The sequence below is a fragment of the Scylla paramamosain genome, chromosome 36 (assembly GCF_035594125.1).
Source record: "Scylla paramamosain isolate STU-SP2022 chromosome 36, ASM3559412v1, whole genome shotgun sequence".
In the NCBI taxonomy this organism is placed as follows: Eukaryota; Metazoa; Arthropoda; class Malacostraca; order Decapoda; family Portunidae; genus Scylla; species Scylla paramamosain.
The window spans coordinates 6,377,180-6,398,836 of record NC_087186.1 but is presented as its reverse complement, the minus strand read 5'-3'; the positions used below and the strand labels follow the sequence as shown (position 1 = coordinate 6,398,836).

Sequence of the window (21,657 nt, the reverse complement as noted above, 5' to 3'; positions counted from 1 at the left end):
CTTCATTCCCGATAGATAAAATAATAAATTATGCTTCTCTCTTGTAACATGGGAATTTAAAGTTCTCAAGGAGATCTTCACTTGTATTACTTTCTCTCATAGGAAAAACATAGTCATATAGTTTCTGTATTCCAGCATTCTCTCAGCTTTTACTGGTGCCAGCCACTCAAAAGTAGGTTTTCCTTGCTGATGGTATGGTAAAGTAATGATATATCTTGGCTCTTTAGTTATTATCTGTGACTTAACCAAAAATTCTTCCAGCAGCCAGGGAAACATCTAGTCATGGAACTCCATTTTAACATTTATGACATAATTAAGTTAAATGGTGTCAGTGTATGAAATGAAGTATGATATTTTCTTCATATGATGCTTAATGTTGAAGAAGTGCAAAATATGTAAGCATTGTCATGTGTGTTATTCACTATATTATCTTCAGAGGAAGCAGTAACATCCTGTGTGTTGAAGTATGGCTCACTGTGATAAGCGTTAAACTGTACGTCATCATTTGATGTGGTGGGAAGCTTGTAGTCCTTACTCCATTATCTGGACACTTGGATGCAGACACATTACACTGAGATGATAATTCCCTCAAGGACTTTTTAGCCTCAGAAACACGGAAGAAGCCATTCTTATCAAAATATTCTTCCCAGATCCAAAAAAAATTGTTAGCTGCAGAAAATGGCAGTCCTAAGAGAAGGGCCTCAGTCGACTCCCTCTGCCCCTCGTTCCCCACCACGACCCACATCCGTCATTCAGGGAAGTCAAAATCAGTTCAAGATTGTACACAGACTCCAAGATAGCTTCATAAAACTCAGGGAGAAGTGCCTCAAAACCTGGAACAGTTTCCTATACCATGATTCATATAGTGAACAAGAGGAACTAGAGCCCTTACATTTGAATTTTGATGAAAAAGACAGTGCTATGGAGGATGTGCAGCTCAGGCCCACTAAGGAATGGGCTAAACGGCTCACAGACTACGAGTTCCTTTTAGGCAAAAATGACCAGCCTTATAGAAGACAAACACGTTCAAGTGTCAGAGCCAACAGGAGTCGCCGTGCTACTGTGGCCTTGGTATGATTGAGTGTGAATATGAACGTGATGTACTTTTTCTTGGCTATCCTGGTTTTTGGGAGAGACAGCCTTGGTATATGTTTTTATGTATGTATGTAATTACCCAGTGATGCTAGGGTAGATCCACCAATGCAGACCCAAAAATCCTAACTGTTTTCATTCTAAGATTTAGTTTGACATGCTGATGCATCATCATAAGCATTCTGAAATACTGTGTTGGTATTTTCAACTTTTCCTCACGTGCTTGTAGCTTGCATTGTTTGTATACCTAATGTGAACAGGCAGGTGCAGAGAACATTAGCCGTTGGGTTTAGCTTTTCAAGCAGAAAATAGGGTCCTGCCCTAAAGTAGCACTGCATGGAGTAGCCACCCATCTGTGGCCTCTCAAGAGATGCAAGATAATTAAATGGGAGGAAAGCACTGAAGTATTTGAGAAAAATATGGAAAGGTTATTAAAAGAATTGCATATGAGGAGGGAGTGCAGGACCAGATTAAATGGAGAATTTTTTTTCATGGTTGTGCCCTTGGGGAAGACTTGGGGACATGCATCTTAGATACTAGATAAGAGGTTAGACCTGTTTTCATTGTTATTCTGCTTTTTTGCTGAACATTGTGATTATCTTCATAAATTCTCCACTACATGCTTCACTAATAGTGAAAGTAGTTTGTGATGGTAATGTTTCCCTGTATATAATATCTTATCCATTTTGAATTTATGTATGTATGTCATGCCATTAACTTTGCAATAGTATATTGGGTGGTTATTTATTTATTTTTTATTTATATTTTTTATTGTTTATTTATTTTATTTATTTTATTTATTTATTTATTTATTTATTTTATTTTATTTTGTTTTATTTTATTTATTTATTTATTTATTTATTTATTTATTTATTCATTTATTTATTTATTTTTCACCTGTGTATCTTTCCCTGCAGGGTTATAGGTGTTCACGGTGTGAGATGGTGGTGCACAGGAGTTGTCTTGATGGGGTGCAGCGGTGTGAGGGTCGTGCCCGCCATGAGTCTCCCATCCCACCATCCCATCCACGGAGACCTAGTGAACCAGTATGTTGCTGTCCCATCACTTTGCTTTGAATTGAAAGGAGAAAATAGGGAGGTCATTTGATTGATTGTTAATGGTGTTTTATAGATCTTTTAATATTTTATGACTATGCATGTTGTAGTTGTTAAAACTTGCAGTTTCATGACATAGCTGTTGGGATTCCCATCCACACTCTTCCATTTCCTGCATCTTACATCCATTCTGAGGTGCTTGAACTATATGAAAAAATTAATAGTGTTGTTGCCTATTTATTTTGTGTTCCTCTACAAGAGAGCAATATAGACTGAAAGCAATTTCCCAACTCATAGGAAAGAGACTTCACTATAGACTCTAGTAAAATTGAGTTCCTTTATTATGAAAGCTGAGCATAGGAGGCATTAGATGTTAAAAGTTTGGCAATGCAGAATTTCCACAAAGAAACCTTTACAGTCAGTAGTAGAATTGTAATTTTCAAAAAACAAAGCTCCCAGTTCTCACAGTTTTATGGTGTTTATAACAGGGAAGTATAAGGAAGTACTGGGTTACCTCTCTTATGGAAAATTTCAGCATGATATAAAACAGAGAGAGATGAAATGTTAACTGGCTTGAACAGTCAAGATAAACTATTTCCTAAGCTACATATATTTGAGCCATGGAACCAAGAGAACCTGGACTTTGTCGTCATTGTTTGCATAGCAATATGAAACTGGTGGTTATGGCACAAGTGGGAAAGAGGAAAGGCTATTCTGTTAACATGAAAGTGGAGCTCTGTACTTCAGCACCTAAGAAAATGATGATGAGAATAATGGTGTTGATAGTACTACTCAAGGTGATGGCAGTATTGACATTTCACATTACAATAAGAAAAGACTTAAAATCAAAAGAATGATAGTAGGGTTGATGGTGGTAATGGCTGATAACATGCTTCATGACCAAAAGCTTCTACTTAAGTAGTACCAATACTGATCATTATTAAGACAGTATTACAGTGTAAGAAAGGAATTTGGTATTACATTGTACAAAATTAACTTTCATACCAAAAAGAATTATGGAAGGATAGGAAGATGATTATGATGGTTATCATAACATTATATTACAATATCAGAAGAGGAGCTTTCTTCATGAAAGAATCATGGTGATAGGAATGAAAATGATGCTGAAGAGGAAATTATAATAGTGATAGTGGCTGCAACTATAAATAATGCAAGTATTATGAGAATAGGTATATTCATCCACACTGCTATTCCTTGCAGTATCCAGGCTATGGTAATCTCCAGCTCATGAATTTCCCCTGGTGGGTGGAGAGGATGACAAGAGAGGAAGCGAAAAGACAGCTGGAGCTGTTGCCAGATGGAACATTTCTCATCCGCTGGTCAGAACGCCACCAGAAACTTGTGCTGTCCCTCAAGTGAGTCTCTCTCTCTCTCTCTCTCTCTCTCTCTCTCTCTCTCTCTCTCTCTCTCTCTCTCTCTCTCTCTCTCTCTCTCTCTCTCTCTCTCTCTCTCTCTCTCTCTCTCTCTCTCTCTCTCTCTCTCTCTCTCTCTCTCTCTCTCTAACTTCAACAGATCAGTTTCACCAAGAGTAGGACAGAATATTTCCAGTTTCTTTTATAGAAATTGATGAAGATTTAACTATATATTGGATGTCTTAATGTATAGATTCATAAGCAACAATATTTTACATCACTTGGGACCACACAGCACCTATCAAATATTGTTAACAATCAAAGTTGAATTGCTTGTGTGTCATCACATAATCTGTCACTTTTTTGCCCTTGTTACTAAATGTACACTTCTGTTCATCACCACCCATCATACCTCATTGTGTCATCCAGGTCAAACATTACCTTATTGTCTCACAGAGTTAAACATGATGATGTGAAGCACATGAGAATCTTGAAACATGAAGAAGCCAACAGCTTTTACCTGAGTGAAGTCCGCTACTTCCGCACTGTTGAGGCACTCGTCAACTACTACCGGCAGAACTCCCTTTCCGAGTGTTTTTCTGAGTGAGTATCTGTTAGCTTGGCCTTGTTATTTTCAACTCATCTTGTAGAATATTGAGAGATAGAATACATATCTGGTTGTTCTGAGCGACTAATTAAAAGAGAATGTACAACCTTTGTTGCAGCCTCTTCTCCACACTATCCCGTCCCTTGTATGACACTGCAGTGGTGAAGTTCTCCTACCAAGGTCCGGGGGCGAATTACTTATCACTGGAGCTTGATGATAGAGTGATAATCATCAGCCATGATGGGGAGAGCACCGGCTGGTGGAAGGGTAGGATAGGCAACAGGGTAAGTAGTAGTAGTCTTTGTTATACAAATGTTTTTTTGATGTTTAGAGTAATGAAGTCATTAGTAATGATCATAAGCAGTCAGTTCATGAGAATAATGATGTTCTCACAGTTTGATATTGTTCCTCAAAATCTTCCTTTTGAACCTTTCCCACAAAACACTCTTCCTTTTCTACAAGACAGCTATATTTTTTTTTTAGTTGTTATTTCTTTGACAGGATTTCAACACCACAATTTATATTATTTTCCCTTCCTGCCTCATCATGCCACAAAGTTTTCTCACACTCATAAGAAGTATTCTTAAAATGTATATCTCTGTAAGGTTTGCATAGCTTTCTACCTGTTTCTGATTTTAATGACTGCCTACAATCTGCAAGGAATATGGAGGCAAATATTCATGATTCTTAAATCATGAATGTTGAAGATAATAGTTATAGGAAACTCACCTGACTGATTGTTTCATAAAACTAGGGATTAAATGTTTACATATTGGTTAATAATGAAGATACATAGTGAGCTATCTCTTACTATCATAAAACTGTGTAGAGAAAATAATAGTATTGAGCAGAAGTGGTATGATAATGATTTCCTTATCTTTCCAGGTGGGCTATTTCCCCAAGGAGTTTGTCCAGGTAGAGAATAACTTTAATATGTAATTTATGTATGTGTCACTTTTATTAGTATGAACTGCTAAATGTTGAGAAAGGGTGGGTGCAAGAAGAAGGGATTTAAGCATCACCTTCTCCATAGTGTTATAACATAGGAAGAAACTCTACTTTGTTCTGTGATCATATCTCTCCTGTTTCCATTCCTCTTGTGCTTTTAGTCTTGGAAACTGGAATTCACCAACATTGCTTTGCTAATTACTTATTATACCAGAATTTATTTATTTATTTTTTATATAAATATGGTGTTCTTCATTACACTTACTTCCTGAATCATTCCTAGTCTTTAGGAAGGTTTACATGACCTGTTAGGATCTTTCTTTTGTGTTTTATCTGTCTCTTTATAGGAAGTCTCTTGGAGTAATCAGTCATCTTGCTTAGGGATGCAGTACTCCAGTTATTCACGTGCCAAAAGTGTTACACAAAGACTTGCGTTTCTTGTTAATAGTGTAGTGAGAGCCTTTTGTAGGGTGTTAAATATCGAGAGTTGAGAACCATATAGGCCTTATGTTCTTCTAATGAGTGGCCTCCAGTCACTGGCCGCTGCCACAGTCATATGTGTTCTGTGTGAGTCATTCAAGTATAATGTGGTGTGAGTCACTACTTCAGCCCTCATTACAGGGATGATATAAGCATAGTACACTGTCTTGTTAGTGTGTCATCTTCACACCTACATCATTTTGTATGTAGTGTGAAAATTTAATAATTAGGCTCTCAGGCTGTGTGTAATGTGTGCATATTGTAAAATCGCTGGATACACTGTGGAAGTTAGGTTTTATATAGTGACTTGCATGTCAGTAGAGGGAGAACTTGCAGTTAGACACTTGCAATGTTTATGCTTTCGTCAGTGGGTATCATCATTTCAGGAAATTGGTGTATAATTATACAGAAGCATCTACACTTCAGCTCAAACAGTGAATAAGAAGTCAAATAAAATGTACGTACAAATCAATATACATACACAGTGGTACCTCAGGTTGCAAATTCAATTTATTTTCATATAGAAGGTAATGAAAATCTATTCCACAACCAAAAAATATTAAAATAAAAATTAGTTAACATGGTGTTTAATGTAGAAGAAAAGTAATTTTTGTTATAAATAACAATGGAAATTATTAATAAATTAAAAGACAAATCATTGAAATATATTAAAGAAAGATGAACCAAGCAACCATGTAGCCTTGCCAGCTCAACATTACGTTTGCCACAATCATGTTGCTTCTATGATCTTTTTAGTTTCTTTGGCATTTCTGTCCCTCCTCTTCCTACTAGCACCTTCCTTAGCCGCCAGCTTCTTGGGCTACATCATAGCTTATATAAATAAAATGAACTTCATATGAAGTCACTAAGAACACAATGAAGAGTACTAATGAATGAGGATGTGATTGTGCAGCTGTTTCCTCTATGAGAACACATTGCTAACTGAGTGTGAACTAGGTCAAATATGGCCAGGCATGTGTTTACCTGCCACTTGGTGGAAAACACCATCATTACTTGTAACCCAAGGCATTATTTTACACATCCCTTACGCAGTCATAACCCGAGGTACCACTGTACACACACACACACACACACACACACACACACACACACACACACACACACACACACACACACACACACACACACACACACACACACACACACACACATGCATGCGCGCGCACAACAGAAAGGTTGAGTATCTTTTATCTGAAGTTCTTAAAATCTAGAAATTTCCCAAATGTAAAAACTTTCAAGAGTAAACATGACATGTACAAATGGAGTATTCCAGATTGCTAATGAATTACAGGGTTACCATATGAGAATATTTTAAGTGATCATATTCTATTGAATTTCATAATTGTAATATTTGTTACTTGAAATCAGTTTAGAGAAACATGTAATTAAGTTGAACATTATTGGGTGCCCTTTAATAAAAAATTTACTGACCATCTATTTGAGCTCACATGAGTTTAATTTTTTTTTGTTAAATTAATTTAATTTTAGCTAATGATGGATTTGTTGCATACCTAGTTTCACACTGTCTGAGGTTATGTATAATGAGCATCAAGTTTATTCCTGAATCTGGGAAAACTCAAAATCCAGAAGGCATTCCGAATAAGGGATTCTCAACCTTTGTCAGATTTTTCATTGGCCATTAAGAGGCATTATCACAGTGACAAGTCACAAACATTTTTAGACTTCATAACTGTACAACGAGTTTATTAAGGCAATGCTCAAAATACGTATGATGGAAGTATCAAGTGTTGTCTGACTTGTTCATCTGTGTGGGTGCAACAAATGTGAGAATTGCCCAAGAATGTGGATTAAGCACAAAACTAGAAATTAATGGTAACTAATCTCAATGAAGAAATTACATATATTATTCTTCTAATTCAGTTATGTGTATTGTTATTTTATAATCTTTATGCTTCTTACAGTGCATGTTTTCAAATATTTTTGTAATCTATAGTGTAACTTGCATTGATATTTATCCATAGGCCAAATTAGTGTATAACTAACATTTATGTCAAAACCCCAAGTGGTATTTAGCTTTTAAGTTCAGGCTCACTCAGGCATTCCATAGGATGTTGGGTAAGCTAAGTGAGGGAGTACCAGCCAAGCATGGCTTTGGACGGGTCACCAGATGAGCATTTACTGAACACAAATCTGCGTCAATCTCTGCCGTTCAGCTGCATTCAGCAGCATGGTCAGTATTATAAGTATTTGTATCTTTTATAGTCTTCTTCCTGAGTCATAGAACAATTAGAACACACACACACACACACACACACACACACACACACACACACACACGTGCACGCACACAAACACATGCACACACACACACACACACACACACACACACACACACACACACATAAACACACCGCATAGTGTAGTGGTTAGCACGCTTGGCTCACAATCAAGAAGGCCTGGGTTTGAGTCCCGGGTGCGGCAAGGCAAATGGGCGAGCCTCTTAATGTGTAGCCCCTGTTCACCTGTAGCTACAGGATGTAACCCAAGGGGTTGTGACCTCGCTGTCCCGGTGTGTGGTGTGTCATTGGTCTCAGTCCTACCCAAAGATCGGTCACTATGAGCTTTGAGCTCTTTCCTTGTTGGGTGACCAGCAGACAACTGTAGGTGAATTATACACACACACACACACACACACACACACACACACTTGAAATTTTACTTTAACATGGATGCTGTAACTAGCACTAGAAAATGCAAATATACAGTGTATATACATAAGATTATTGGAAGATGTGAAATAGAAGAAAGAATATTTTGCTTCAAACAGACTGAGAGAGAGAGAGGCTACAAGCTCATTTTATTTTATAAACAGTGTTATGTTCTGCATAATTGTATGAAGTGTGATGTGGAATAGACCTTTTACAGTTACTGTGAAGGTCAAAAGTATAGTTGACCTCAGGTTGAGTGCTATTCTGATTCTCATGTAATGGTGTGGATTGGAAGCTTAACAAGGGTTGATTGCATCTTAAATAATCCCCAAAAACTGAATAGTGCACTAATTAACCACTGTATAGCTGTACTGAGCAGTATCTCAATCCTCCTCAATCCTTAGTTAGCATCATAGTGAAGTTTGCTCTCACTGTTAGAGTAACCATGTTGATTAAGCTTATTTCTTGACGCTCTCTCTATGCAAGGGGCAATGGTGACAAGCGCTGGCAAGTGTGTGTGTAGTGATGCTGTGCTTCCACCTCAATGGTGCTTGGAGCAGTACTCCTTGCAGCAACTATTGTGATGGATAACTAACAATAAGCTAAAATAGTAAGTGACTCCATCACTTGCTTTTTGTATATGCTAACAATAAGCTAACCTGTGACAGGTGATTCTCTCTTCACTCTGCTGTGTATAGTTAATGGTTTAAGAGGTAGTTTACTAGACAGTAAGTAGTGTATTTTTCATTTAATGCTGTGAGAGGCACCCTAAGATACACAGACACTGCCACTCTACCCAAGCCAACTTTTTTTTTTTTTTTTTAGTCCACACTTAAGTAAGGCTCTTGCTCCATGTGGCCAGATACTAGCTCAAAAGTAGCACCAATTATATAAGAAAGTGTAGCAAAAATAGCTCTGAAGTAAGTAGATTTTGTAGTGAAGCATTATTTGGGAACCAAATCCTAATCTAATGGGAGGGGGCTTGCTACACTAGTGAAAACATGGACAATAATGTTAGATACATTTGCTCATATCTGTGTAAGATTCCAAAAATCATGTTTTGCTGGGTTTTAGTGCATGTGTGTAAGGAACCAGCCTCTCATTTAAAGTCTCTAGAATGAGATGATTTAACAGTGATTCAGTGGTGCTCAATTAGATAGTTGTATAGTATTTTTTCTGGCAAAATTGTACCTGAATTGGAGTCACGCCTCCAGCTCATTGGTAGAACTTATTGCTCACATTACTTGCTTACTGATTGATTGATTGGGATTGTAAGGCAGACTGGTTGACCCAGTTCTATTGTTGGCTGGTATACACAATGCATAGTTATTTCCTTTTCCTTTACCTCAGCTCTATCACAAATTTATTAATTTCACCTCCAAAAAATAAGTAGTGGCTGATAGAGAAGTTGATTACACATTAGTGATGTTCCTGAGATTAGTGCCCACATCTTAAGTGTGGAAATATTGGGTTCATCATTTAAGATAATGTGTTTTAGTTGTTGAGGCCTGACAGTTAAGAATGCTCTTTCAGTCATAGAGAATGTGTCTGGGTGTATAAGTGCGGGCAGTTTTCTCTCGGCCATTTTGGCCTCATTTTAAAATGTTTTAGTTGTCATTTGTAATTTCTACTGTGATGATACATTATTTCCCTAAAATAATGGATAGGAAATAAATTTCTGTAAACAGCTTCTTCCAGTTCTTTAGGTTATACTTAGTTGTGACAAATTTTATTCAGTTCATTATTCCACAGCCATCTTTACATCTAGTGGTTAAAGATAAAAAAAAAGTCAAGTAAAGTGTTTCACAGTGGAACCAAGCAAGTGCAGCAGTGTGCTGGAGTCCGCTTCATAGTGCCAATTCACAAATGACTATGAGCTCTAAACTCTGTCAAGCAGCTGGAATTAAGAAGCTAAGTTCAAGCTCATTTTTGCCAGATTAAAGGAAGAAAAAGAAACTACAGAAACTTTTCAGAGGTGAAGCAAACCAGTAAGGTGAAGCCTTGCTGCCATTCTTGACAGATATACATTATGTTTTTTATTACAGTATGAGAGAGAGAGAGAGAGAGAGAGAGAGAGAGAGAGAGAGAGAGAGAGAGAGAGAGAGAGAGAGAGAGAGTGGGTGGATGTTGCAAGAGGTGTGAGATGACCACTTGCTGCTGTCCTGTATCCTGTAGATATTTTTCCAGGTTTCAGGGTTGCCAGTTTCCTTCACCACGCAGTTTATGTACAAACACTGTGCACAAGAAAATTTTATTGCATGCATATATTCCAGTCCACTATATTGCATTAATATTTTTACTCAGTATACTTACTGTAGTCTGTAAAAGATTAGCTTAAAAGATATTTATTTAGTTTTAATTACAGATGATCATACTATGATTGTGTATATATACATATATATTTAGGTATTTGTTATTCAGTACCATTAAGTTACCAATGCTTGTAAAAGTGTAATACAGATGATTAAAGTAATCAATTCATATATTAATTTCATTTCCAAAAGGTCCAGTGTCTAATGATGTGGCAAAACTTTAGCAGAGTAAATATTGTGCTAGAACTCATAGAACCTAAGGATCAGTGCAGTGCGTCAATGAAGATGGCCCCACTACTTATTCATATTGCATTTGGATCCCTTTCTAAGTTCCACACTTGTATACTGTACATTACAGTTTCACCTTCCTTCTTCCATGTATCCTATGCCATTTATCAACAGTATCAAAGCCATCTATCCTCTGATCTACTGTTAGATCCTCTGGCTCCTATTGAGATGCACAGCAGTCTTTCAGCCTTCATACTAATTATAAAATATATTGAAGGTTAAAGAAATAATTTGTGTAATATATTTTCTATTGATAAAATGCTTATAATTTGATAGACAAGCACAGTTTTGTGAAACCCAAAAATTATATACAGTAGTTAAAACTGCTTTCACTAGCACACTATAGGACACTCATCTCCTGCTGTATTCAGTAATACTAAATGCAATAAAAATTGCCATCTCCAACTGATTCCCTGTTGCCATTCTTTTCCTTTCTACACACTGATGACCCTGGATGCAACAGCTAGAAATTAAATGTCACTGGCTAAAAGAGAGAGCATGCACAATGATTATAATTTTTTCCAGGCCATAATGCAGTTTCCTCCTATACAATCACTTCTAATGGTGATTGAGATGGTAATTAAAACTATCCTATGTATTGTCCACCCATAAAAAATACACCACTTACAACTTCCTGTACAGTCCCTCAACACTGCCTTATTAGCATTGTTACCTGAAAAAATATAGAGGACACTCCATCTCCAGACAGGCAGGTGGATAAGATACACTTGGTGGTTGTGGAATGCTAGCATGATGGGAGACTAAGGATATTTCTGACAAGTCTGTATTTTCCCAGTCAGTCACAATCTGCATTCAAGGTCATAACTGTAAAGAAAAAAAATTCATGCAAGTGTAACTACCTATTCACTTTTAATGTCTGTTCCTTAGAATGCCCTCAAGAGAGTGGTTGTGGCAAAACAGTTACCATTTGCCCGTGTCAGGATGTTGCTTAAATTTGCATTCTATATCCACCTATAATGAAGACAAGGCTGATAAGATGAACTTCATCAGCATCAGTAAAGATAAGTCAACTACAGGAGAGGCCAGATATCCCATTACACTGGCTTAGAATGTACTGGCAAGGAGCTAATAGCATAAAAGGAAACATGACCAAAACTGTCTCCACCTAGCTAAGAATTCTGACTAAGGCAAAGGCACTAACTCCTACAAAATCATGTCACCTGAAAGATGTAATACTGTACTGTGATCAACCTTTCCACTCCACTTACACACAAGTCATCAATCTTTACACTGTTGAGTTCCTTACCAACAGTACCATTCAAGCACCTAAAGTGAGGCGAGTGGAGGGCAGCAAAAACTAATGCTACCTTGCCTTATAAGAATATGATTTAAGGAGTTCTGGAGCTTCCTTAGTTTGCTGTGTGGCCTCAGGTGGTCTATAATAGAGCCACACTGAGTCTAAGCCATGTCCTATAGTGGCAGCAGGTTTCCAAGATGGGAGTGGGAAACGGCAGGCAATGACTAAACTGTCTTGTGTTAATTCTTGTGACAGTTTTGACTCAAGGTCTAGCATCTGTTGAAAATAACAGTAAATTATTATAATCACCATTACCACATCAGTAACATGATGTACACCCAACACTGATAATATGAAATAACAAAATTCAATTGACTACTAAGGCACTTGAAAAGGTTCATATAGTGCTGGCTAACACTGAAAAAGAGCACTATCTCTCCCACTGAGAAACTCCTATGAGCCAAGATTGAAAATGCAACCCTTAGGCCACACTATACCAGAGAGCCACCCAACCCATGATGCAATGTCCTCAACACTCACCATCTCCTCCACTCCAAAGATGACAATATTCTGGTAGTCCCTCAGGTCAAGCCGCCACAAGTCTCGGGTGACAAAGGAGGTGGAGGCAGCCACTCCTGCCCGCCAAGCAGCCCATCGTGAATACCACACAAGCCATGGATTCAGCTCCACCCCAACAGCCTTCAGCTGAGCCTGACAAGCAGCTGCCACAACCTTAAACAACATCGAGTATGTAAATGTTAGGTATTAAGTGTGGTCTCTATTGATGGACACTGCCTGATAATAATATTACTGAGACTTTTATAACAGAAAATATAAAAGATTCAAAATACATAATATCACAAAATACAACCTCATTTGCAAACAAAATACAACATTCAGTATCATTTTGAGGCATGAGGCTGTTAGGAAAAATATGACTTGAAAGAACTAACAATGCATGTGGCTCTTAACAAAAATGTGACTAAAAGAGTAAACAATGTTTTAATCTTACATTACTAGCCACACAGTAAACTCACTTTGTCCCCCAGTCTCCTGGCCAGTCAATACACCCTGCACAGTACCTCAGGTATGCAAGATAGCATCCCTATCTTCCAGTCATATAATACACTGTCTCCAGTCTTACAAACACACAGTGCAGCATCTTTGTCATACAGACAAAACACCATCCCCATTTTTCCAGGTACAGTACATATACAAACACTAGCAGAGTTACATGTGGCAGTCATTGTATGAAATATATCTACTTATATCCACCTTTCACCTAATCTATTATTTTTTTTTTTTTTTTTTGCATTAAGTTCCCTAGTAATTTGGTACCAATAACCTGAGTACTGAGTCTATTCCAGTCATCTACCATTCTATTTGAGAACCTATTTCTTTTTATTTTTTTATAAAATCTACTTTCATCAAATTTGAATCTGTTCTTCTAGTCCTATCCTGATTACTATCTCTAAAGATTTTGTTTACGTCACCCTTGTTATATATTGTCCACACAATCGAGCACTGCCTGACAGGTACTTGCTTAATCCCCCTTGTTTGGGCAAAATTGACAGGCAAACCAATGGAATGCCTATGCTTGTGGACAGGCAGAGGAATGTGTGCTAAGATAAGATGATTTGGGCAAGGTGAGAGAATGGAGCATGATAGGCTGGAGGAGAAGATAGTAAGATCAAGTGTGAGAAGCGTGAACTTGTGAGGTATGCCACAAAAGGGCTGGATAGATAGTGTGAAGGACACCTTAAAGGGAACAGGACTGACACTGGAGCATAATAGAATGATTGTGCATGACATAAGTGAATGATGAACGGTTGTGAGTGCATAAGGCCACACATCAAAGGTCTCACATAGATGTGGGGTAATTAGGTGTGCTAAGGGAGAGTACTTGTTATGAAGGAACCTTGTTCCAGACAAAACTATCCATGCTGTGCAACTGATCCCCGTAAAGTGAGGGCACGAGTACTTTCTCTTCTCTGTCAGAAGCCAATGAGTGTGGTGTGAATGAGTGTGAATGTGAAAGTTACGTGCCTCATCTTGGCTACCCCATTTTTGTTGGGAGACAGCCTTAGTGTGTGTGTGTATGTATGTATGTATGATGAAAACATTTGCATTGTATTTTTAATCAAGCTAAGAAGTAAGAAGCAAATAGCTTTTAGCAGTTTTGAGGCAAATGCCATCATTTCAGTTACCAGTGCTAAGTGTGGCAAGCATGCATATAATTGGGTAGGATGTAGTATTTTCAAATGCTGTTTTCTCTTTTTTTTGTCCTAGTTGCTTAACTAATTTTATTTATTATCTGCTGCTTCATATATTTCACAAAAAAAAACTCAGCAAGTTCCTGAGACTTGACTTCTTACTGAATCCATCCTGTGAATCCTTTATTATCATGTACTTGTCAAAGATGTGATCCCTAATGTTTCTCACAACTATAGACTCCACTAATTTACCCATAATTGAATTTGGACTAATTGGAGAATAATTTGAGATTAGCATTTTATCTCCTTCCTTAAAAATAAGAAATACATCCACTTGTCTCCACATCAACAGCATCTATCCCAAATCTAATAATTTCCTAAAAATATCAACCAGTGGTTGTGCAGCATCCTTACCTTCTAGTCACATAATCAACCCACCATACCCACTTCCTCAAGCACACAGCACAGTCTCTCTACTCCCTAGTCCTCCAGTTACATTTAATGATTCATTCCCAGTCCCCAAGTATAGAGCACACCCTCCCTATTTCCAATTCCCCCTTTATCTTTCTCCTCTAAACTTACAATTCTGCCATCCCCACTGCCGAGATCCACCAATCGACCGGAGCGTCCTTTGAGACCTATCAGCACATTCCTCACTTGTTGACTTGTGGCTGGGACAAAAGGTAAGCACACCTGAAAGTAGCAATGACTGAAGCAAGCACTACATTCACTATTTTTATAAAAATTTTTCAAGACTAAAAAAATTATATATATATATATATATATATATATATATATATATATATATATATATATATATATATATATATATATATATATATATATATATATATTATACTGTCTATATATAAGAATAAATGTTGGAGTAATATAAAGGCACAGTTGCAAGTTATTATTTGTTTTATTGATGTACAGATATCTCCATTATTATCTTATTAAATACATTACATGCATTCCCCTAACCTTCACCATTCTTGGAAAAGCATTAATTTGATAAACTTTGCAACTAAAATCCTAAAATCTTTGATGAAAAATATGTAAACTGAAAATTCAGTGACAGCCATTCTTCCCCTAGCAGGTCCTGCCAGCAGATCCTGGCTTCCCTCACAAGTTGTATGTGCCAACATGTAGATGGTAGGGAGTCATCAGACACAAAAGAACTAATACAATTAATTTTATCATGTCACGTGACTACTTCTGCCAATTATGTGCAAGCATTTCAAAGAGCCATGGGGACCAGTGGAGGTGCAATTCCACCTTCAGTTTGGTTTACAAGAACTGCAAGGTGGTGAAACTGTTTAAGAACAATTTAGCCTCATTAGATGTATTTATTGAGCACTGAAAGTTATCAAGAACAGTAATCTGCACCATGTATAGACAGAGTGCAGGCACAGGGCATTAGGCAGTATTTTTTTGTAATAAGGCCAAGTGTGATGTGTGATGCTGGACTGGCCTATAAGCATCCTAATTAAGTACATTTATTGCAAAAATTAGATTAACTTAGTAAGGTTTATCGTTTAAGACAGGGGTCGCCAACCTGTGGCCTGCAGACCATTTTGTGCAGCCTGCAGCCACTTGCCAAAATTAACACTGTGTGCAGCCTGCAAGATAATTTCCTGGGTTATCAGTGCAACCTGCCAGTATATAAGGCAATAAAGGTCTTAGTCTTCTTCTGTGCACAACACTTGGATGACAACTTTTTTTTTATGCAAGAGGGTCACTCACCAAGGACAACATTACAAGGAAGAAAAAAGGCCCACTTAAGTGCCAATTCCCAAAAAACTGCTGAACAGAAAAGTCAGATGAGGAAGGATAATTGTCTTGAAAGAAAGTCTTGCTGACTTAGTTCCACTAACCCTGATTTTGATAAACTTTGTGCTGAGAAATGTCACAAGATGTCTCATTAATAAATTCTATGAAATCTTTTGTTCTGTACCTATATGTGGTTTTCCAAGTTTTCTATTGGTGCAGCCCTCAGGCCCTCTTCGACTTCTTAATTAACCCTAAAAGGACACTTAGTGCAATTATGAACCATTTCAAATACATGCTTTGCAAGGGATGAAATTCCCTCATAGCAGCATGGCAGTCCAGAGGCACATTCATGTACCATATAAGAAACCATTGTTCTCATGATATGTGGGGAATCGCAATCATGCTTGCTGGGAAACGACAGTCATTCGATGAACACCAGAGAGGGAGGATGAGGTGTCCGATCCTCTGTTTTCAATTAATATTTTGGAAGACTCACAGGTAAACCATTGCTCTACAAAAATTATGATATATATTATGTGTCCATTATAATGTGTTTAGAATATTATTTTGACTTTGGATTATATAACTGATATTATAAGATTGTGTTTTTCCGTTAGTTTGAAATGTACCAATGGGTCATTATGTTCCCAAGATATGGAGATGTCACGATTTTATGGATGAAGACCCTGAGGATATAGCTGTGATTAATTTGGGTAATAAATGTTGAAAGTGTTCATATATATATATATATATATATATATATATATATATATATATATATATATATATATATATATATATATATATATATATATATATATATTGTGAGGGGTTGAGGGAGAAAAAAAAAAAGGCTTTATGAAAAGTCTTCAAATTAAGTTATTATACTGAGATATCACATCCAATAGAAAAAAATGTTTGGCTACATAAACAAGTTATGAAAGAAAAGCTAGGCTATATAAACTAAGTGAAATAAAAACAAGGCTATCTCAACTACTTACCAAAATGTTGTGTAGCTACATTATCCAATCTGATTCTAAAAATAATCATTTAGCTATTCAGATTGGCTATAGGTAAAAATTAGGGTATCTTTACTTGGTATTTCAACAGATGAATAAATAATTAGCTTGTGTAAACTAGTTATGAAAGAAAAACTTGGCTATCTACACTCTTTATGAAAAATGTTCTAAATGATTAAAAAATCCTTGTTGGCTATTTAGATAAAATATAATAAGCATTAGGCTATCTATACTTGGTATTTCAGCAAACTAGTAACATGTAATGGTATATCTAATGACAGGGAGTAATGATGATGAAAATGACCATGCATTTAAAGTTTGGTTGACCTCGAGAAAGAGCTTCCAGCCAGGATCACAGGGCAAGGGGATGCTACACCCTTCCATACTGGAGACATATGAAGGGAAGATGTAACACCCTGTAGTATAGTAGTAACACCCTTGGCAGTATTCCTTTAGCTGAGGAACTTTGCCAGCCAGTGGAATGTTTCAGATATTTTTTTGATGATGAGTTTTTAGAATTCATTGTAACACAAAGTAACTTGTATGTAATACAACAAAATGTAAACAAGCTTCTGAAGCTTGACAAAGATGTGATGGAACAATTTTGAGGCAATATTTAGTATGCCTAAATATTTTGAGGCAATATTTAGTATGCCTGAATATTGCCTCAGTAAAGCCCATTAAAGTGGATAGATTTTACTGATTATCACATTTTTCTATACATAAATATATTGTTAGTCATTATTGTGGCCTGCGGTACTCTACAGGTTGGGGATCCCTGATCTAAGAGGATGAAATTATATTCTTGATAAATTCTGTTGTTTTTAAAGAATCTTATTTATTCATTTTTTCAGGGAAATCAAGTTTTTCCTTAATGAGGACCACAACACTAAAGGAAAAACTAGTGATTTCCCAGAAAAACTGACATCAGACTCTTTCAAAACACAGCTAAATCAAATAGAAATTTTCGACTTTAATGAAAACATTAATAAAACAAATACCTAATTACCCAGTCATATTACCATAATTATGCACTACACTTCTGGAATAAAAAGTAATGATGGATCACTAAGATATATAGACATGTTTGCTCACCATGATTAAACAATGATGAAACATTAGAAAGTGGAAAGGAAAATTACTGGATAATAATGAATTATAATCTCAGTAGATATCATCAGTAACAACAATTACCATCTCAGTAGCACCACAACATTATATATATAGAGAGAGAGAGAGAGAGAGAGAGAGAGAGAGAGAGAGAGAGAGAGAGAGAGAGAGAGAGAGAGAGAGAGAGAGAGAGAGAGAGAGAGAGAGAGAGAGAGAGAGAGAGAGAGAGAGAGAGAGAGAGAGAGAGAGAGAGAGAGAGAAACAGACATTTACACTGATGTTCTTACAGCATTATTAGGTGAAACAACATTCCTACTAGTATTACGTTGTTTCTGAAGTGTTAGCAACACATCTGTTTTCTCCTGATGTCAACATACCTTCCTGAGGGCAGGGGTGACAAAGGGTGCTGCAATGATGCTTAGGGCAACAGCTGCCCCTCCTGTCACACCAACCAATGCCAGACCCACACCACTCAAACCAGACTGTTTGTTCACACTGCTCTCCCTGTAACAGCCAAAGCACCACCAAGTTTAACCATTTTAACAACAACAACAATTACTACTACTACTACTACTACTACTACTACCACTACCATATAATGAGGTAATTTGGATAAATTTTTTACTTATTTCGGTGGTAATATTGAAAGAATGAGAAGAAACAAAAAAATTATTTATGGAACACATTCAACTAAATGTGCTCTTCTGCTCATGTAAAAACCATTAAAAAAAAAAAATTCTCTCACACTGATAAAGAAAGAGCATTACATGAAAAGATACAAAATTTAGTTAGAAAATCAATGTCCCTTTTCCCAGAAAGATAAAAGAAATGAAACAAAAGTCATTGTCAATTTCTGACAACTTTCACGCTGATCTGAATTACCCCACGAGATCCAGATTACCTTATTTTATGGTATGTTACACAGGTAATATTCTAGGAGACCACCATAACACTACATATTTAGGAATATTGTTTTTGATTAACTTTATGGATACTGAGAAACTTTATTGAAGTTTTCATCACAAATGAACAGTCTCCATGATATATGGAATTTGTGTTAGATGATGTGCATATGTTAGATTAGGTTAGGTCAAGTTAGGTTAGATCTGATTAGGTTAGGTTTGGTTAGAATTCCCTTCTTTTAAGCTATCATCTCCATTCAAGTACCCTAAAATTACCATTTTCATGTTCCCTGCCCATAAATCCAGCTTCCAAGCTAGTCAGTCCCCAGCATTGTAAGGGGATGAGGAGAGAAGAGGCAAAATTAGTTATTTCCAACATGTTTTATGCTCAAAATCATCTATAACATCCAATAACAAGTTTTATACTTGAAATGCAGTTTGGTCCTTTTGTAAAAATTTAATGTCATACTTTAAATCAACTCCATGACTCTAGTCCACTGAAACTTTCAAGTAAGGTATTTCTTTTCCAGTGATAACTCTCAATTACTAGATACAATGACTTAATTAATCCATCTCATGGAAAAAAAAAAAAATGTTCTCAGTGAAAGATACATACCACAGATAACAGTGGTATGTATCTTTACCATCACAAATTGTTCATTACTGAGAAAAATTTTTATCAAATTTACCATTAAAGAAGGTTAAGGTTATTGTGCAATATATTGACTCATTTTTATTGTGCAATAAAATATCACTCTTTTTGATGTCTTCAATACATTGTGTCATTCTTCAATATCGCCCCTTCACTGTCAATAATATTGTACAATACGGAATATTGCGCAATAATATTGATCGTGTAGGGTCAGCTTAAGAGTTGGATTAGGTTTAGTTAGGTTAGGTTTGATAAGATTAGGTTAGGTTTAGTTGATGTTTCTTGGCTGAATTTCTGCTTATTTATGTGTGTGTGGGGATATATATATATATATATATATATATATATATATATATATATATATATATATATATATATATATATATATATATATATATATATATATATATATATATATATGATTTGCAAAGGAAATGGTTACTGGATTCATGCAAAGCATATCAAAATCTACTAGAAAAATAATGTCTCATTCGAAATTGTTAGACGGGTGATATATATATATATATATATATATATATATATATATATATATATATATATATATATATATATATATATATATATATATATATATATATGGTATAATTGTAGTTTCCCCCCAATAAACCGCATGTAAGTATGAAGTGTCTCACGGACTAGATCACACTGCTAGGAGCATTTCTAACCCCATATTACTTTGTCGCAAACAAATAATAAGGTCGGGATGGAATCTGAGAGATTTACCTCAGCTTTTAGCTGGGATCCTGTTTCCACAGTCATTGAAAGCATAGTGAGTGTGTTCATGTGTTGGTTATGATAGGTAAGGTTAGGTAAGGTAAGGTAAGGTAAGGTAAGGTTAGGTTAGGTTAAGATAGGTTAGGGTAGGATAGGTAAGGTTAGGTAAGGTTAGATAAGGTTAGGTAAGGTAAGGTTAGGTTAGGTAAGGTAAGGTTAGGTAAGGTTAGGTTTGATAACCTTAGCTTTCTGGTTGTGTTCGAATATACTAATGGTTAGGTTAGGTTAGGTAAGGTAAGGTTAGGTAAGGTTAGGTTAGATAACCTTAGCTTTCTGGTTGTGTTCGAATATACTAATGGTGGAGTTTCAAGGTGGGCACAGACCCCTGGATATAATAGGTTTTTAGTTTGCTACATTTAGGAAATTTCCTTGACTTCTAGGGAAATTTTCCTACATTTTCAAAGTCTATTTATCACTCGTATGTGCCCCCACCCCCCAGAAAAAAAAAACCCGGTTCCCCACAGGCCCCCAAGCTTGCTGGAGGGGTTGAGGGGTGTGAGTAGAGATTGGGGATATTGGGTGAACCTGCAAATTTATATATATATATATATATATATATATATATATATATATATATATATATATATATATATATATATATATATATATATATATATATATATATATATATTCACCAATTAGTCTACTTGGATTCGTTCCGTAACTACCAACTTACTTCAACAGTTCCTCCATTTGAGTGTTTTCGAGGCCTTTCATGGTTTCCTGAATAACAAAAAGAAAAAAAAATCCAGTATCCTTCACGAGAACTTTGGGTACGTGGCAAACGATCCCACTGAACAAAATGAAAGGATGATCACTTCCCTGTAAGCGACACTAGCAGTGTTCCACTGTGCCATCTTCCTGAGTAAACAACAGTAAACACCGGCTAGCAGCGTTGCCACATTGTTTTGGCCATATTATCGTACTACACAGGTTAAAATTATTGTACTTCTGGTAAAATTATCGTACATATGTAATTATTCCAAATATTATGCAAATTTCTAAATACAGCAGAATTTAGGTTTTATATATATATATATATATATATATATATATATATATATATATATATATATATATATATATATAT

General features: G+C 36.2%; 2 protein-coding genes across 8 annotated transcripts in view; one reads left to right on the top strand and one right to left on the bottom strand.

Annotated features, from left to right (window-relative positions):
- The window catches only part of LOC135090757 (protein vav-like), a 38,827-nt gene extending 28,101 nt beyond the window's left edge, over nt 1-10,726 (top strand). For all 5 annotated transcript variants that reach the window (XM_063987811.1, XM_063987813.1, XM_063987812.1 and 2 more), the window contains 5 exons: nt 2,010-2,138; nt 3,369-3,523; nt 3,977-4,123; nt 4,246-4,411; nt 5,013-10,726. In XM_063987811.1, the coding sequence (XP_063843881.1) occupies nt 2,010-2,138; nt 3,369-3,523; nt 3,977-4,123; nt 4,246-4,411; nt 5,013-5,066 (651 nt within the window). In that variant the 3' untranslated portion in view covers nt 5,067-10,726. The remainder of the gene's footprint in view (nt 1-2,009; nt 2,139-3,368; nt 3,524-3,976; nt 4,124-4,245; nt 4,412-5,012) is intronic.
- LOC135090760 (ATP synthase subunit C lysine N-methyltransferase-like) lies at nt 2,007-21,472 on the bottom strand. 3 transcript variants are annotated; one of them, XR_010262105.1, is made up of 6 exons: nt 21,244-21,472; nt 18,596-18,722; nt 14,899-15,009; nt 12,644-12,835; nt 11,519-12,379; nt 2,007-2,162 (listed from the first exon to the last, which is right to left on the bottom strand). XR_010262105.1 is itself a non-coding variant. In XM_063987819.1 (5 exons), the coding sequence occupies exons 1-5, from the start codon at nt 21,282-21,284 to the stop codon at nt 12,170-12,172; spliced, it is 681 nt and encodes a 226-aa protein (XP_063843889.1). In that variant the 5' UTR covers nt 21,285-21,472; the 3' UTR covers nt 11,076-12,169. The 3 variants fall into 3 exon arrangements, 1 of the variants encoding a protein (XP_063843889.1); XR_010262106.1 differs by lacking the exon at nt 2,007-2,162 and adding an exon at nt 4,249-4,383; XM_063987819.1 differs by lacking the exon at nt 2,007-2,162 and having other exon boundaries at nt 11,076-12,379.
- Nucleotides 21,473-21,657: the final 185 nt, after the last annotated feature.

Excerpts from the sequence above, each read along its gene's own strand:
- LOC135090760 (XM_063987819.1), bottom strand. The coding sequence starts at position 21,284 with ATGAAAGGCCTCGAAAACACTCAAATGGAGGAACTGTTGAA. Across the intron at positions 18,723-21,243 it reads CAAATGGAGGAACTGTTGAA|GGAGAGCAGTGTGAACAAAC; the intron begins GTAAGTTGGTAG and ends TGGCTGTTACAG. Across the intron at positions 12,380-12,643 it reads TCTTTGGAGTGGAGGAGATG|ATGCTAGACCTTGAGTCAAA; the intron begins GTGAGTGTTGAG and ends TATTTTCAACAG.